At 55.1% G+C, this 17,911-nt stretch overlaps 1 protein-coding gene across 1 annotated transcript in view; it reads left to right on the top strand.

Annotated features, from left to right (window-relative positions):
* The first annotated feature begins 6,962 nt into the window (after positions 1–6,962).
* Positions 6,963–17,911, top strand: part of KIAA1614 (KIAA1614 ortholog) — a 31,121-nt gene continuing 20,172 nt past the window's right edge. Inside the window, exons 1-3 of the mRNA XM_069459624.1 lie at positions 6,963–7,012; positions 8,742–9,667; positions 10,409–10,472. Of these exons, the coding sequence (XP_069315725.1) occupies positions 6,963–7,012; positions 8,742–9,667; positions 10,409–10,472 (1,040 nt within the window). The remainder of the gene's footprint in view (positions 7,013–8,741; positions 9,668–10,408; positions 10,473–17,911) is intronic.

The following is a 17,911-nucleotide window of genomic DNA, read 5'->3' as shown; positions in this document are numbered from 1 at the left end:
TATTTCTAAATTACCTACTTATTTGAAACCATTGCCCAAAAAGCCCACTGTCCTGTTACTAGGTATCGGTGCCCCAGGGTAAGCTGAGTTTTCTGTCTCAAGCCAGGGATGACTCTTCACCCCTCCCCAGGCAGATAAAGCCTGTTACTCTGGTTACTTATTCATCCTTTTAAAAATTAAAGTATTAGATCTGTCAAGAGTTATTTCCTCAGAATTTTCTACTGCCAAAAACTGCCCTTCCAGTCCATCTTAACTCACTTAATCATTGAGTAACACATGAGCATCAAAGTTCAACCAATGTTTACCTTTGTAAAATGAAGTTTTTACTCTAATTTAAATAAATTTTATATTGACCGCATAGCCAAATGGTTATGATGGTGTAGTATTCTGCCTTGCTCCACCTAGGGCAGCCCTAGGGCTTCTTTTCTACCTGTGTGAATAGAATAACCAAAGTCCATGTATGATTTTTGGTGATAGATTCACTATGCTACTCTACTTCCATAAGGAGAAAACCAAGTAACTGAAGAGACACAGGCAAGTAACAGAAGAGAACCAAGGAGAAGCATCTTAATATTAATTCCCAAATCCTTTGCCACTTTACTAAATTACAGATTATCATGTGTCATATATCATACATTTCACAATATTTTATATTGTTTGGTTGAAGTAAACAAATTTGCTTGTGATTCCTCAATTCTTGTCTTCTGAGTTAGATGGGCCAATAAAATTAGAAATTTCAGTTAATCAGGGCTTTTGTATCCCTTCCATAAGGAAATATACAAGATATTAATACTTTAGAAACATCAGTTCTCCAAAGATTATTTCTGTCAGCTATTGGATTGAAACATTTTTTCTGCACTTTCATAGGTATTTTAGAAAACTTTTAGCTCCTTCCTGGCAGCCCTATTCAAAAGACTTGCCGGGCTGGATGTGTGTCCTGCTGCCAACTATCGTGACAGGCCATGTGACAAAACCTGGCTTCCTTCTATGGTGATGCCCTCGTGTTTACCAGTCTGGAATTCTAGTGGTGACACAATTCAGGAGAGAGATGTTCTTTCTCCAAGGGTCCTCTGATGTCACCAGGAGGTCACACAAGCTCATATCTACTAAAATATTTTAAATGCCTAGTATTCGTTAAACTGAAAGGTAGCTTCAGGAGTGTGTTAATAGACGAGTTGTTGAGTCAATTTAGGAGGTAGTGGGCTTTTTGGATCAACTGCTACAGGGGCTACGCTTCGTACTGGTACCTGCCCACTGGCAAACTCACTGGGCTCCACAGTGACCCTCGTGTGGAATCAGGTTGTGTGAAAACTTGATTCTGATGCTGTCCTCACCAATACCACGTTAGCAGGTGCTTCTTCATCTTGTGAACTTTGTTGTATCGCAGAGAACAGACCGGGTTCCCCAAGGGCTCAGTAATCATAACTGACCCTCACTGGCCGCTGCAGGCGAGCGTAGCTCACATCAGTGTCTGTCGTGCGGTGCCAGTCTCGTTTGTAGAAGAGAAAAGCAAAGTGTTTGGTGCCTGGCCCTGGACGATACGATAATTACTGAACCTGGGATTAGGACCCAGATCTAACTAGCTCTGTAGCCCACATTCTTTCTCCCTGGAAAAAAGAAAAGAGGGTGGAATTTTTTTTTTTTTTTTTTTTTTTTTTTCCTGCTTGGCAGCCAAAACTAGGAAGTTGCTTGTGAATTACTGTTTCATTCTAAAGTTATGCCTGGTCGAGTCAGAATATAATTGTTTTGAGAAATCAACACCCTCCTCCCTCCCACAAAATGCATATATAACCATATGTTCCTCAACAAGCCTGGGTCCCACTGACTAATGCTTTCTGGGAATTTGTTCTCTGCCCCTCCAGGGAAGACAGCTCTTAGGAATTTTTTAAAAATTAAACAGTAACAGCTGGCCGATGTGGGCTCACGCCGGTAATCCCAGCACATTGGGAGGCCGGGGTGCGAGAAGCACTTGAGGCCAGGAGTTTGAGACAAGCCTGGGCAACATAGCGAGTCCCCTCCTCTTCAGAAAACTTAACAGTTAGCTGGGCATGATGGCACATGCCTATAGTCCCAGATACTCCAGAGGCTGAGGTGGAAAGACTGCTTGAGCCCAGGAGTTTGAGGCTGCAGTGACCTGTGATTGTGCCACTGCACTCCAGCGTGGGCAACAGAGTGAGACCCTGTCTCAAATAAATAGATAAATACATACATAGCAAAACCCTGTCCTCAAATAAATAAAGAAAATTAAACGGTAACAACAAACATAGCTCCTTATTGAGTACGTTTCACAGGAGCCTCTCCCTTGAGCCAGCCGCCCTCTTTCCCTTGGTCCTGATCTTCCCTCCCCCGCCCTTCCTTCCAGTCTCGCTGGCGGGAAGCCCGGGCAAAGGCACAGAGACATAGCCAGGTGGGGAACTAGAAGCACTTCAGTATGGTGGGGATGCAGGGTAGGCTCCCAGGGGTGGTGGGAGATGAGGCTGGAGGGACCTGTGTGCCTTATGAAGGAGGCTGAGTCTTAACCTGAAGACCTGCGCTTCCCAAAACGGACCGGGCCTCACAGTCCCCTGAGAAGCTTATGAGGAAACAGATTCCTGGGCCTTCCTCCAACCTAAGGAATCAGCATCTCCACGGGTGTGACCTCAGAATCGGCCTTGAGTCCACACAGGCACTGGTCAGACTAGGCCCTGGGAGCCCCAGGGGAGCCATGGCAGGGTTTTAAGCAGGAAAGAGGCAGGCACATGGCAGACCAGCCCCATGTGCTCTTACTCCTCCACTGGAAGGAGATGACAAGTGCCAGAGGGAAGGCCCTGGGGCTGCGAATGATGAATGACATCCTCAGCAGGTGCTGCTGGCGTCAGCTGCTGCCTTGTGCTCCTGGGACCACATGCCCATGACCAAGATGGGAGCGGCCAGGAAATTTGGTGTTCTGGTTGGAAAGCTCCTTTGGGCTGCACAGTAGAGGGCACGGAGGTGTCCCTCCCTGCCCATTCCTGCCCCTCCAGGCCCCACCAGTGTGGCCTCAAAGGACCGTCTCCCTCACTTTCCCTTCGTCCTAAGTGAAACCCGATTTCCACACCCCACTCCTCTCTCCAGCTGGGTGCTCAGAGCATGCTGGGGGAGGAGGGGTGAGGCTGTGTTTTCATCCAGGGCAAGTCCAAGGCTTCTCGGGTGGTGGGTTTCCCTAGTTGTTCAAACGGAGGAAGATGGCTACAGGATCGCTCTTTGCCATATATTTGTTTTCCTCCTAGATTCCTCTCCAAAAGATGGTAATGAAAGGGTCTGATACATAAGGAAGTGAGGTAGTTTCTCAGCCCCAAAATGTGCCAGGCTGAAGGGCTAAGGCATGGTCTGGACCACTCCCTAGGGGCTCCCATGTCACAGAATGGAGTCCCAGCTCCTCAGCCGACCCCAAGGCCCTCAACCAGGACCCACCACCCTGCTCTGAGGCCTCAGCCCCCCACCCCCTTTCCCAGTTTAGATTTTACACTTAGTAACTCTGAAACCAGGCAGTTTCATACCTCTTTGCCTGTGTTTATGCTAATCTCTTCACCTGAAATGCCTTCTCCCACCCCTCCCGCTCTGCCTGGCTAATTCCTGCTCATTCTCTAAGACCCAGTTCCACCCGGTGCCCCTTCTCACTCAATACACACCCCCCAATCTACCCTTTCCATGAGCAGCCTATGCCCCCTGCGCTGGCCTGGATGGGAGCGCTTACTCGGAAAGTTTATGTGTCTGTCCCCTGCTCAACTGGACCAGAAATTCCTCAAGGGCAGGGGCTCTGTGGTGTTAAATTTTGCATCTCCAGTCCCTGACACAGAATAGGAGCTCGACAGATATCTGCTGAGCCCAACAGAATCCAGATGAATAAGAAGTGCCCTCTAACACGTGGGTGTCAGGATAATTTAACACCATTCTAAGGATTTGCTCATTCATGTCTTTAGGACAGGTGGCCTTTAAAGCTTCTGTATAGATGTGACACCCCACCCCCTTGCAAAATAACAAATTTGACCCACGTAAACTGAAGGTGATTATATGCGTCTCGAAAGGTTGGGCTGCAGGTTTCCCTTGAACATTAAGCCTTTGCTGGAACTTTCAGAAACTCGCCTCATAGATCATTAACTTCTGGGGGAGAATGGGAACAGCAGTCAGGGAGAAATTATCTTTGGAGTCTGAGCTCAGAGATGCCTCTAAAAAGAGGACAAAAGGCAGAAAATCTCGAGCCAGACAGAACTGGGTTCAGAGTCTACCTGTATTAGTGGTGTGGCCTTAGGCAGGTCACTTAACCTCTCTGAAGCCCAATTTCCTTATCCCCAAAGTGGAGCTACACACTATACCTATTTTGCATGAATGTTGTAAAGATTTAAGAGATCCTGTGTGTAGTACCTTAGCTCCCAGGCGGTCCCAAATAATAGTAATGGCATAGTTGTTGTCAGGTTTGACATTGCTCGTGGAGGAGAGGAGGGAGTCTTGCATGGTTTCAGGATTTGACCTCAGACGGCAAGAAAGAGACAGAAAGGATCCAGAGAGGAGGGACCACACCACTAAGGCAGCACCTCCTCAATATCATAGCACTTCATGATTGTTTCACAAATGTTTGATTTTAACTAAATCTTTCCACACCGAACATGCAGACGCTGGTGACAGCACTGTGCAGTGTGTTGACGTGAGGGGCTCAGACTCTAGACTTTCCACTTACTAGCGCTGTGTCCTCGAGCATTCACCTAGACTCAATGTCCTTATCTGGAGAGAAGAGACAGTAGACAGTACCCATCTCTTAAGGCTGCAGTATGAGATAAAGAACAGAGCCTGGCATGGTACGCCCTCCATAAATGGCACCAGTTGCTACATTGTGAAGTGATCAGAGAGCAAGTAAATGCCATGTCTGAGGAACTGCCTGCTCTGGGCACATGCAGAAAGAAGGGGCCCCAGACCCTGGTGACCACCTGTCACCAAAGCCATGTGACCTTGGGCCTGTTCCATGACACAGAGGGTTTTCCCTGGATAATCTCTCAGGCTCCTAAATTGGCCTGAGGCCAGTGTACTCACAGCTCCCCAAAGGAGGCTCTCAGGCCGGTGCTGTTGTCCTGCCCAGATCCCCACCCCCGCAGGGAAACTTTTACTCACTTAAGAGGTGGGTGGCCTGCCCCTGCCCAGATGCAGTGGCTCAGACCTGTAGTCCCAGCTACTTGGGAGGCTGAGGCAGGAGGATCGTTTGAGCCCAGGAGTTTGAGGTTGAAGGGAGCTATGATCACGCCACTGCACTCTTAGTAGCCTGGGCCACAGAGCGAGACCCTGTCTCAAAAAAAAAAAAAAAAAAAAAAAAAGGCAGTTCCACTTGGTGCCCCTTCTCACTCAACACACCCCCCCCCAATCTACCCTTTCCATGAGCAGCCTACGCCCCCTGCGCTGGCCTGGACGGGAGCGCTTACTCGGAAAGTTTATGTGTCTGTCCCCTGCTCAACTGGACCAGAAATTCCTCAAAGGCAGGGTCTCTATGGTGTTAAATTTTGCCTCCCCCGTCCCTGACACAGAATAGGAGCTCGACAGATATCTGCTGAGCCCAACAGAATCCAGATGAATAAGAAGTGCCTTATGTCCCTTCCAGAAACCTTTCTTCCCCTCCACTCCCTGTTCCAACACTTAGCGCGCTGTACACTGTGTCCTTACTGTTGATATGTCTGCCACCTAGATCGCGACCGCAGTGCACAAGTGTAAGTACCGCCTGCTTCCGAGTGAAGCTCTCTTGGCTGAAGGAAAGATGAACCGGCACTTTCTCTTTCCGGAATCTCCTGGGTGCTCTCGTTGCTTCCCGTCTGTGGTGGAAAAATAGGCTTGGAAATAGGTGAGGCTTTGTCACCTCCCTCTGGGTGGAAAGAGAAGGAAACTCTGTCGGTTTGGGCCACAGCTGCAGGTAAAGCCCTGTGTTGCTACTTCCTCCCAGGTCTGGGAAAGTGTGACAAGGTCCCCACCGAAGGCGGCGGGCACCTTCGCAGACCCATGTCCACTCGGGGCTACCCTTGCGCCTCTGGAAAGCGGAAACCAATGACCTTGACCTTGGAGGAAACGGCGCCCTAGGGCGATGGGGACGGCCCCACGGAGAGGGCGGCCGACTCCTCCAGAAAGTTGTCCAAAGGCCATTCCTCAGCTTCCACCCGGGAGCCGAGCCCTGGGCGCAGCGTTACGAGCAGCCGCGCGAAGCTCCTGCTCGCGCCCAGCCCCGTCCCCGCCCCGCGCCCCCAGCCGCCCCTACCCGGCGCCCCAGCTCTGCCTCCGCCTTCGCGCTCCGTTCCCGCCGGGAAGGGGCTCGGTCGGGCGCTGGGAAGGCGGCCCTGGTCCCCGCGCCCGAGGCACCGCGCGAGGCCCGGCCGGCGGCGGCCCCGTCGTCCCCAAACTCGGGGCCGCCCCTCGGTTTCCCCCGCGCCTCTGAGGTCCGGGAGGCACCAGCCCCGGGCCGGGAGAGGCAGCTCCGTCCGGCCCCGGGCGTCCGGCCGGCGGGCTGCAGCCGGGCGAGGGGCCGGACGGCGGGGGGTGGGGAGGCCGAGGTCCCGGCTCCTCCAGCCCCTTCCGCCGCCCCTCCTCTCCACTCCCGGCTCCCGCTTTCCCTTCCCGGCGGGAAGGCGCCGGGCTTGGCCTCTTTCCCCTGAGTGGCAAAGCCTTGAACCGGCAGCCGATGCCACTTCCTTCCCTGCCGGCGCCCTCCCCCGCTTCTCCTCGCGCCGGGAGGGAGCGCGGCCCGCGGGGCGGCTGCTCGGCCGGACCCCGCCGGGCCCGGGGCGGCCCGCAGAGCCCGGAGCCGGCCCAGCCTCGGCCCTGCCCGGACCCCGGCTCGGCCGCGCCCCGAGGGGCGAGGCCTGCGGGCCGCACTCCCTCCGGCCTGCGTCCGGGGCCGGACATCCCTCCCAGAACCCTGAAGCGGGCCGGGAGGGACAGAGGGCTAGAGGAGGGCCTCGACTCTCCGAGGGATGGAGGGGATGGAGGCGGCGGCGGCCAAACCTGCGGGCGGCGGCCCTCAGTGAGTATGCAGCAGGCGAGGCGCCGGCAGGCCGGGCGGGGTGGCGGGCCTGCGGAGTGGGGACCGGGCCTGCCCCCGTCCCAGCGCTGCGAGGGTCGTGGGGGAGGCCCGCCCTTCACGTCCCTCTCATTCCGGCTTCTCAGAGTTAGTGCGAATACGCACAGTACTTAGGTCACAGAGCCACACGGCTCCAAGTTGAACAATCTTCCCGAGAGACTGTGCCCAGAGAACCCCACGGGAGGGTCTCATGCTTTACGGTCTCTTGAGATGGATCATCTCTGGGATGCAGTTCCGGAGTTCCCCCATCAAAAAGTTCTTTTACTATGACTGGTGTTGCTCCTGGTGCTTTCTAATCCCCTGTTTCCTGGATTGGACCTAGAAGAGAGGAAGAAGGGGTGGCTGGGCTGCACAGATCAACTTGGTACGTTTTAGATTAACGAACGGGCAGAGCAAATGATGTCTGTCCTCCTAAAGATAATCCTTAAACCTCACTGGCTTAAAACTGATGTGACATTTTGCATCATATGTGTATTTTGCTTTATAAACTACGTGCATTCCTGAAACGTGTGTAAATGGAACTGTAATAAACTACTGCAGAGGGACTGGCCGTTTAAGAATCCTTGGTCACTGTATGAAGTGAATAATTCACCCCTGATTTGTAGTTTATGCACATACGGATTTTTATACACGAAGTTTACTTCAAGTGGGACACATCTACATGTATGAGATTAAAGTAGCATTTTCTCAGAGAGTAGAATAGATACTAAGACACTGTGGCATGTACGTATGCACTTAACACCCTGATGAATGAAATCCCCTGCTCACTTCTTCCCCGGGGAAGCCATTAACATCAGCAGTGCCACTAAGGAGCTGTGCCGTGCCGGCAGGTCACCCAGCCTCTGCGGACTGGACACTCTCACCCGCAGAGGTTTTGAAAGAGCCCTGGCTTTGCAATGAGAACCTCTGGATTCCAAACTGGCTTCCCTTAGCCTATGTGATGTAATCGCTCTGTGACTCAGTTTCTCCATCTGTAAAAGTCCATGTAATCGTACCATTCTGGCAGAGTTCTGTCGGGATTATTGGAGAGCGTGGGTTTGAAAGCACTTGCGGTCCTGCCTGGCACAGAGCAGATGCCTGATAGGAGTTAGTGACAGATCGTGGTCTTCCTTTGAGCACAGCCCCATCTGTGGTCCCTGTCCACAGATGGCTTGTGCCCTGGGCTCAGGGGTGAGGTTGGGATGCTGCACCTTCCACTGGAGGGGCAGATCCTGTGTGGCATCTCCCTGAGATCCACCACCCACATTAGCTCCTCTGGGGAAGCAAAGAACCTGCTGCCTTTTAGCAGATGTTGCCATCGTCTGTGGAGACCACCCTTCAGCAGAGCAAGAGGCCAGGAATTGGGAAATTGCCCTGGTTTTCACTCTGGTTCACATTTGGCATAGGATTCCATGTTGTTTGAAGCTTCATTTTGCCCATCTATAAAACAGAGGTAGAAAAACTAGAGCACTACTCACTCAGACTTGGAAATAAAAATTCAATAACGTTTATACTGTCCAAGGATTTGTACTTTTCATAGTGCTTTCACAGCATCTAGAGGGCCTCCCGTGCTCCGTCTCCAGGTCGTTCTCATCTGGACAGGGTTCAACGCCAAGGCCCTTTGGGGACCCAGGAGGTTGTGGGGGCTGGCCCAGTGCTGGGTCTCAGGAGCTCTGTCTGTTTTCTCCTCCAGAGTGCCCAAGACAGGGAGCAGAACAGCCAGCCCCATGGAGGTGACCTCAGCTGTGGAGAGAAGTGGTCCTGAGTCACCACCGGATAATGGACACTTCCCGCTACCCTGGCCTTGCCCTTGGGGAGACAGAACACCCAGCCTGATGGCCCCCCAGCCTCCCAGGGCAGGAGGGGCACAGCTCCAAGGCCCCTCGGTGCTGGAGTCCAAGGTGAGGGCTTTGAAGGAGAAGATGGCAGCAGGTAAACAGGGCGCCGGGCCCTGCCTCACTGCCCGTGAACGGTCATCCCCCAAGAAACCCAAACTTGGACAAGTCAAGGCAGGGGGAGCCGGCACTCCGTCAGAGGGGCCTTTCCTGCCCGACGCCGCGGTGGTCCCTCCTGCTCAGAACCTGACTGACGGGCAGCGGATCAGCAGTGACCATGAGGAGGAACCCGCGAGGAATGGGGGCCTCAGGCCACAGGCCCCTGGGTGTGAGTGCTGGAACGGGCCCCCAGAAGCAATGTGGACAAGCCCGGATAGTGAGAGGGGTCTGCTGTCGGGGCCTGGCTCTTTGCTAGAAAGCCCCGTCCACAGAGTTACTCCGGGCAGGCCTGGGCGCCCTGGGCCTGGTCACAAAATCATCCACGTTCCCAGCCTGAGGAAAGGAAGCTCATACCTGCTTCGAGATTGTTCGGTCACAGGGGGAGACCTGGACAGCACATCCCTGACTTCTGAGGAGGACTTTGGCCCCAGGACAGCCCTGCCGGGGGGTCTCTGGAGAGCTGGAGACCTGGGGGCTGCCGGCGCTGGAGGCAGCGCCCTGTCGCTGTCCGAGCGGGTGGAGAGGAGCCGCCTGCTGCTGCAGGAGATGCTGAGTGTCTCGAGGCGGAGCCCCTGCAAGGCAGGAGCCCCGGCCTGGACTCCGTCCGGGGGCAGAGCTGCAGCAGGTGGGCCTCGCTCTGGCTGGGGGCGGGGGGAGGGCTAGCAGGAGGGTGCAGTGGAGAGAAAGAGGAAGGGGGTGCCCACGGAGCGGTGGGGCAGACAAGGAGTGAGAGCACAGTTGCCTGTCACCAGAATCACCAGGATGTCCTTTGATTCTTGGCTCTGACATAGATTCTTTCCCACCTCGCAGGCCACCCCGTCTGCCGAAGAGCCCCTGACCCTCCCAACCAGTGGGAGCCGCCCTCTGTGCTCCATGACTTCGTCCCTGGAGCCTGGAGCCCTTTCCAGAGTGGCCTTTGCTTCTCCCTCCAATGACATGCCCTCAGCCCCAGTGGACCGCATTGCCATCTTGGTGGGACAAACAGACAGGAGCCCCGCCCTACAGAGAGGCCGAGGGTCCTGTCGGCTGGGCTGAGCTAGCTGTAGCACCACTGGCACGTGCAAGCGTGCGGACCAAGAAGACACCCTTCTCCCTTCCATCCTTCCTTCTCGTTCCAAACCCATGGGCTCGTTCATCACCCCACGCCCGAGCAGATACGCCTGGTCCTCTCAGGCCCATGGCCACCCACACCATCAGTCACGGTGACAGGTTCTGCTGCCACTTGCAGGCTGGGACACAGGCAAGGTGCTTTGTCTGGGGAGTAAATTGCTTCCAGGGAAACCTTTCTCCTGGATGTTCATTAAATGGCAGCTGAGAGCCCTGTTTCCGGCTCTGCCCTGACCTCTGCTTCTGTTCTGGGTCCCAGAGCGACCAGCGGGGGACGTGGACTGGGACGCGGACAGCTCCCTGCAGGACTCAGAGCAGAACAGGTACGAGTGCAGAATCCACATTTTCTCTCCCTCCCTCCTCCACATACTCAGCGTCAGGGCAGTAGGAGACCCCCGCACCGGCAGACGGTGGACACCATCTTCTGAGCGCCTCAGGCTGGTGCCGCTGGGGCGCCCGGGGCCTGCAGAGAGCATTGCCACTGACCTCTGTGTCCCCAAGAGCCATTTCCCTGCACAGGCTTCTGTCTCTTTATCTTCGAAGTGGAATTCCTGGGGAAAAGTACAGGAGTGCAAAGCCTTTGCTCAATTCCTTTCCCAGTCGAGAGAATGTGCTGGGCTCATGTCAAGGGCTTCACCTCCAGCCTCACCATGTTGCCCACAGACTTTGCTCCAGTCCCTGCACCAGTGTTTCAGGGAAGCTGAACCCTCCAGGGCGAGGTGGGGGAAGTGGGGCCACCTGTCCTCCATGGGCAGTGTCCTGCGCCGGGCAGTGTGGGAACAATACACTCGAGGTGGGGGTGGGGCCATCTGCTGGCTACCACAGAGGGTTGGCCTTGGCCTCGGTCTTTGCTGGGCTCCTGGCACAGAGGCTACGAGGTCCTGGAGCCGGTCCTGGAGCTCCCACTCGCACAGCTGCTCGGTGACGTCAGCCTCCATGATGTCTCGTGGTTTCTGCCGAGAGCAGAGGTCAGCACTGTGGCTTCTCCATCCTCAGGCTGCTCCCTGCATTAATTGCACTTAGTCTGACCTACCGTCTAGAAAATGTGGGCTGAGCTTCTGTCTTTAGTCTGTTCAGGCTGCTATAAAAGCATACCACAGACGGGGGTGTATAAACACTGCAGAAATGTACTGCTCACAGTTCTGGAGGCTGCGAAGTCCAAGATCAAGGCACCAGCACATTCAGTGTCTGGCCAGGGCCCGCTTTCTGGTTCCCAGATGGCGCTTTCTCACAGTGGCCTCGTGGTAGAAGGGGCAAGGCAGCTCCCTGGGGCCTCTTTTCTAAGGGCACTAATCCCATTCCCGAGGGCTCCACCCTCGTGACCTAATCACACAGTCACCCAAAGACCCCAGCTCCTAACACCATCACACTGGGGATTCGGTTTCAACATGTGAAGTTTGGGGGAGACACAAACACTCAGACCATAGCAGCCCCCAAGTCCTGCGCCCTGCTTTAACAAAGCAAGGCAGCCGGATTCAGGAGATGCGGCTTCTGCTCGGCTAAGGGTCTGGTGGAGAGGGGCTCACGTGTCTCCCTCGTCCCTCCGTAGTTGTGCTTTGAAATCGTGGTTCCCTCGCCTCTGCTAAGGGTCCCTTCTCCCACCTCCACGGCCAGTTTTCAGCCACTCGTCTCATCCCCACCTCACCCTGCTGGCGTGTTGGGAGCGTGACTGCACAGGGGACCATGGTCCTCTGTCCTTGCCGCCCCCTCCTTCCTGGGGACTCGGAGGAAAAGCAGCAGATGCACCCTGGGTGGGGACAGGGCCTCCTCTTCCCGCAGCGGCTCCTCCCCGCCCTCCCCCATTCTTCCCTTCACGAGAGAAAGGTCCAGCAGGGAGATGCCACCACGGGTATATGGTCCATAACCTACAGATGCTGACTGGCACACTGGATAATCTGTAAAACGACCACTCGTTTTAAAGGAGTGGCACCTTTTCGTTCATCCTGTGAGGAGGTGGCATTTGTGTAGAACCCTCAGGACTGGGTTTTCTGGACTGTTGCCTCACCCGCCAGGCAGCCGTCCGCTGCGTTTTAGAGTGGAGGCAGGGCGTGTGCACATGTGTGTTGTATGATGTGTGTATGCAGGGTGGGTGTGTGCTGGGGGGAGAGAGACAGAGAGAGAGAGAGAGAGAGAGAGAAGGTGTCTTAGCTTTAGGACCCTGTTCAAAGACTAACAAAATGTCCTTTAGAATCCGTAGCAGATTGGGGCACAGAGTCATCATGGGGAGGCTTGGGAGTCGTTCAGAGTGGCCTCTTGGCCATGTACAGTCAGGTCCCTGCCGAGCAGGTGCCAGGCTGAGGGCCGGAGAACACGCCCAGATTCGGGGAGGGAGGAAGGCCAGCCGTGCCTCGGCGCCTCCCGGACGGGGCTCCTCATCTGGCTGTACGCCCAGTCTCCTGGGCACACATCAGAGTGGCCCCTGAGACACTGCAGGCTGCGCCTCTCCCCGAAGTGGGCTGGATTTATTGATGCCACTTCTGTAGAGCTGCACTTCCTAGGAGATCTTTGAAGTAAGGCAGGCTTCCCTCCATGCCCTGGGAGTGCCACACGAGGCCAGGTCCTGGGGCTTAGAGTCCCTACTCAGGGGCTTAGGACCTTAGGCCTGGGCAGAGGAGAGTTCTGAGGCTGTGGGCAGCCATCATGATGGCCATCCCGAAGGGGGCCCCGGGCCATCAGTTAGGACGTGCTCTGGCAGGGGCAGGGCCTCGTTCCTTCTGTCTTCTCGGGGTTTGGGGAATGAACGTCCCGCTCCACATTCAGTCAAGCTTCCATGAATTTCCGTGCTGCAATCAAATAACCATCACAACCAAGTTAACCCGACATGTATTTAATTATGTCCGTAATTGTTACTGCTCTGCCTGGTCATGAGACAAGCAGCTCATGAAATGATGGTGACTGCGGAGTCCAGGACAGCAGTTGGGGTCGGGGGTGGGGGGAGGTGGCCCAGCTTGTAGCAGAGTAGTCACAGGGAGTGGACCACCCTTGGCTCTAAGGGCTGCGCTCTAACCATTGTGCTGCACGGCCACGAGCTGTCCTGTCCATGCCCCCATAGGTCACCCTTGGGCTAGGGATCTGGGGGCCTGTGCCCCTCCCAGCCTGCTCTGTTCTCCGGTGTGGGCAAAGAAGTCTAGGTGACGGGCTCCATGGGATAAGCTTGTGTCTCTCTAAGTCACTGTTGAGATGATTTGGGCAATCGGGTTTTGACTTTGGGGGAGAGGAGGTGGGAGAGGGGCATTAGAGAGGGCAGAGTGGGAGTCAGTGCCTGGGACGAACTCATCCCAGGGGTGGGGGGTGAAGCAGAAGTGAACGTCTCTGTCCGTGCTCATTCTTGGCCACCCATGGCTGTCCCATCACTGCTGTCCAGGGGCTCTGGATCCAGATGGCCATGACCAGCTTGGTCTCTTCTCTTCCTTGATGCTCCAAGAGACGTGTCAGGATGACAGGTTGCCTTAGGGTCCCAAGTGAACCCGGCAGGAGCGGGAAGTGTGTGAGAGCAGAGGGGCAGCAGCCGATGGAACGCAGCTGCAGACTCCGCACCAGGCTGCCACGGGCACCTTCCTCCGGGAGGCGGTGCCCGGCCCCCTCTGGTTCCGATCAGGACCTCTGTGTGTGTGAGCTGGGAGCACCCAGATCCTGCCATGTGTCTGCAGGGGCTTTAATTATTAGTCCGCTGTGGGAAAAAGGGAGAGGAGAAGGTCTCTAGGGTTTTGTTTTTGTTTGTGCTCTAGTGATGGGGGAAGCTCAGAGGATTTCCCAGGTTGTTTATGTCCCCTCATCCCTGCGCTGGAATCGTGCCTATTTATGGATCGAGCAGCCCAGTCCCAGGGGTGCACGCCCTGCAGGAAGACGGCCGCAAGCTCTCGAGAAGAGAAGCGGCCCGGGCCAGACTGCAGCAGGTCAGACCTTGGTGGGTCCCCGTTTTCAGGTCTCTGTTGGAATTGCAGGCGACAAAACTCCCTCCCCTCAAGCAGTTCGTAGAGTCTAAAGCAAACGGCCCTAAAGAGTTTCAGAGGCCCTGCCTCTGGCTCAAGGGGTCAGGCCCACAGCTGTGAGAAAATCTCAGGCTTTTAAAAGTTAATATATCAACTAGCTTTTTGGGAAACTGAGACTGGAAAAAACCAAAGCGCTCTTCCTACTCACACGCTTAATACAACACAGAACGCTCACCTTGGCCACCAAAATGCGTGGAGATTTTCCCCACGCACCAAGCCATTCTCCAGCGACACGCCTCTAATTCCATCCAATTCTGCCACATCTGCCTGGAGACAGCAGCAGCTCCCACAGGCTAAGCAGGCCGCAGTCCCTCAGTCCACCTCGGATGCCAGTCGCAGGCCCCAGGTTGTGACCTGTACCTCCGACCCCCCAGCTCTAACTCAGGGTTCCTACTCTTCCCTCCTTGAGTTCTATTACTTTGCTAAGGGGGCTCACAGAACTCAGGGAAACACTCGATTTATATTTATCCATTTATTATAAAGAATATTACAGAGCATGTAGGTGAACAGCCAGATGGAGAGACGTACAGGGCAGGCATGGGGGAAAGGGCGTGGAGCCTCCAGGCCCTCTCCGGGAGCACCACCGTGTATCTGGCTGTCCAGAAGCTCCAAGCCCATCCTTTGGGTGTTCATGGAGGCTCCCATACGTAGGCAGGGTTGATTACGTCACTGGCCTCAGCTGTCTCCCCTCCCCAGCGGTTAGGAGGCGGGGCTGAATGTTCCGAGCCTGTCCTCCTGCCTGGGTCTATCAGTGACCAGCCCCCATCTTGAAGCTACCAGGGGACCCCAGCCACGGGTCATCTCATTAACATGCAAAAGGCACCCTTATCACTCCTGAGATTCCAAGGGTTTCAGGAGCAGTGAGTGTGCCAGGAACCAGGGGCGGAGACCAAATGTGTATTTATTATATCAGTATCACAGAGGCTCTCCTGTGGGCCAAGCACTGTGTGTACCCGTGTAATTTCAGGTCGAATTGCCCGTTTTTGCTCTCACCGCCCTCCGCCTGCACTGGCTGCAGCGGTAGCTGTTACTAGCATGTGTCTCCTCCCTAAGCTTCTTTGAGGCAAGAACTGTTTTGTTGTTGTGTCCAGGCCCAGCGCCTGTCACGTGTGTGCACACAGCAGGCATTGGGGAGATGTCTGGCAGAGGCGCGCAGGGAAGAGTGTGCGCGAGGGCTCAGCAAACGGTGGCCACGCCCAGGGCTCCGAGGACACCCCAGGGCCCGGGTGTCCCTGGGAGCGGCCGAGCCCCTGCCTGTGCGGCTCACTCCGCCTCCCCCAGCTCCATCCTGCCCCACGACTCAGACTCACAGGCACAAGGGAAGACCCCATCACCACTCCCGACCCTACCAAAACTTTACAACAAAAAAGAAAATATAATTAAATTTAACCCCTCCACAGTGCTTTCAAATACTTAACATGCTTCCAGAGTCTCTTCTTAACCCTGGGTGGGGAAGGACGTGAACCCTGGAGCCCTACCGCAAAGCCAGTGCCGCCTGGACTCTCAGATCTATTGTCCCAGAGATGTCATTGCCACCCTCGCACAGCGCATGCGCAAGTCTCATAATGGCCCCAATCTTTACCAGTTGCGGAGCTGAGAAAGTTAATTTACCCAATGCCGTTCAGCTGGTGGGGAGCTGGGACTGCAAGGAAAGGAAGTCTTCCTCCCTGCCCTCCAGAGTTGAGCGGGCCCCTGGCCTCCCATCTCGGGGTGTCTCAGACCCCTGCCTCCTTGTGGCCACCTGGGGCCAGGCCATAGCCTCCCTGCACGCTCAGCAGGGAATCTGCATCCAGGCAGGGACAGGGCTGCTCTCTTTCCCCCCAAAAGCCAACTGCTTAAGGAAGGGCTGCAGGCGTCCCCCTAGGTCCTTTTGAAAGTGTTAAATGGGGTGGATCCTCCCAGCAGCCCTTCCTAAGGACTCTTCCTTCTCGGTGGAGAGAAGGGCCTGTTTATTGTCTGGGAATCAGCTTCTCTCTGCTACCTAGCAGCCTCCTCCCGTTGAGATAAGAGTAATTTAACAAAACAATGGTGCTAATAATAAAAGTAACGATGATAATAAATGCTAACATTTATGGAATCTTACCAAGTGCCCAGCTCTGTGCTAAACTCTTTTGAGAGAATCAATCTCACTTGTCTTAACTGAGCCCCGCTTTAGCAGGTAAGGAAAGCGAGGCTGAACCCCTAAGTAACCTGCCCGGTAAACACAGCAGGAAGTGGCAGTCCAGGGATTAGAACCCCCAGCCACACTCTTTACCACCACTCCAGGCTTTGTCCTGGAGTGTCCTGCAGACCTGGGAAGAGGGGCCTGTGCCAGCCAGCATGACAGTGAGTCCAAGACAAAGTCCCTGCCCTCGGGGGCCCGTGGGCCAGAATCAGTTCTGGGCAAATCTTTCCCTCTTCCCCTCACTCAGGTCACTACACGCGATGACAGTAAGAGAGCTCGTCTTTGGTCATCAGAAAGCTGTAAAATAGACAAAATAGAGCAAATGCCAAGCAAAAAGGTTCGTGTATGTTCTGTGCACCATGTATTTTCTCCCCACTGGCTGCATCCTGGAGTCTGGGAAGCGTCAGATCTCTTTCTGTCCCCAGTCATTTCCCTGATTCGTGCACCTGGGATGAAAGGGTTAAAAGCAGACTTGCTGGAGCTTATTATTTTAATCCAGGATTATGGTGGCTGGAGAAAAAGGCCACTCTGTCCCCTTGACCTCCCTGGCTAGGAGAGAAATGGTGGTTCTCCTGACCTGCCTGGCAGCGGGGGAGGTGAAGTCATAGCTAAGCCTGTCCCTCCTCCAGGAATCTGGGGGCCATATACGCTGCCCTTTGTCCTCGTGAAGCAGTTAGGGTGCTGGCGATTGGAGGGGCAGAGGGAAGGGAGCTCTAGTTTTCCCCGACAATTAGCTCTGTGTAGGGGCCGCACTCTTTGAGGGCCAGACATCTGTGATGCGAACTCCACAAGGGGAGGACTTCAAAATCCTGTCCCCACCTTGTGGCAGACCGCGTGGCCACAGATCCGGACGCACAGGGTAGCCATGTGTGACCCCTCCCCCCTCTCCAACTCTCACTGTTTGCAGATGGGGAAACTGAGGCCCGAGGAGGAAAAGCACCCAGCCACTCTATTCCTGTGCCCTGCCCCTGAGCTAACGAGCCTCAGGAGTGCAGGCTTTTAAGACAGTGGCAAAAAACCTGTGTATTCTTGAGTGGGAATTGTCTTCACCCGGCTATGTGCTGACGGCCCCAACCCTTCCAGGAAATTTCCAGAGCAATTGTGGGAGGTGGGATTGTGGCTTATAGTCCTTGATGGGAAGGGGTTGGTTCCGGGGCTGCGTACCGTTGACAGAGGCGAGGGTCCGATTCGACTGGGGAATCTCCCTCCGATGGGAGAGTCTGAAGCTGTCACACTGCAGGGGTCGGGTGCCCCTTGGGTGGACCAGGGCGATGTGGCCGTGTGAGGTGAGTCGTTAGCCGGGGACAGGCTCAGCACCCGCAGCACTGCACCTGCCTGCCTCCCGGAGAAAGACCACCTCCCCGCCACGGGGCTGTTTCGGGCCTCTCTTCCCCAGGGCGCACAATGAGGAGGAGTCGCCTGCTTCGCTGACCTTGGCTGCAATCTGTGAAGGTGACTGCCACTCCTCCCTGCTCAGTGTGTTACCGCATGGATGCCTCCGGGCGCCGAAAAAGCCCTGCTTTTCTAATCAGCGGAGAAACCAGCTTTGTCTGCCAGGAGCCGAAGCAAGACAGCTGAGGAAAAAAATAGTAACAGCTCCAAGTGG

Source organism: Eulemur rufifrons, chromosome 27 (genome assembly GCF_041146395.1).
Source record: "Eulemur rufifrons isolate Redbay chromosome 27, OSU_ERuf_1, whole genome shotgun sequence".
In the NCBI taxonomy this organism is placed as follows: domain Eukaryota; kingdom Metazoa; phylum Chordata; class Mammalia; order Primates; family Lemuridae; genus Eulemur; species Eulemur rufifrons.
Note: the sequence above shows the minus strand (reverse complement) of the source record. Positions and strands in the feature narration are given on the sequence as shown.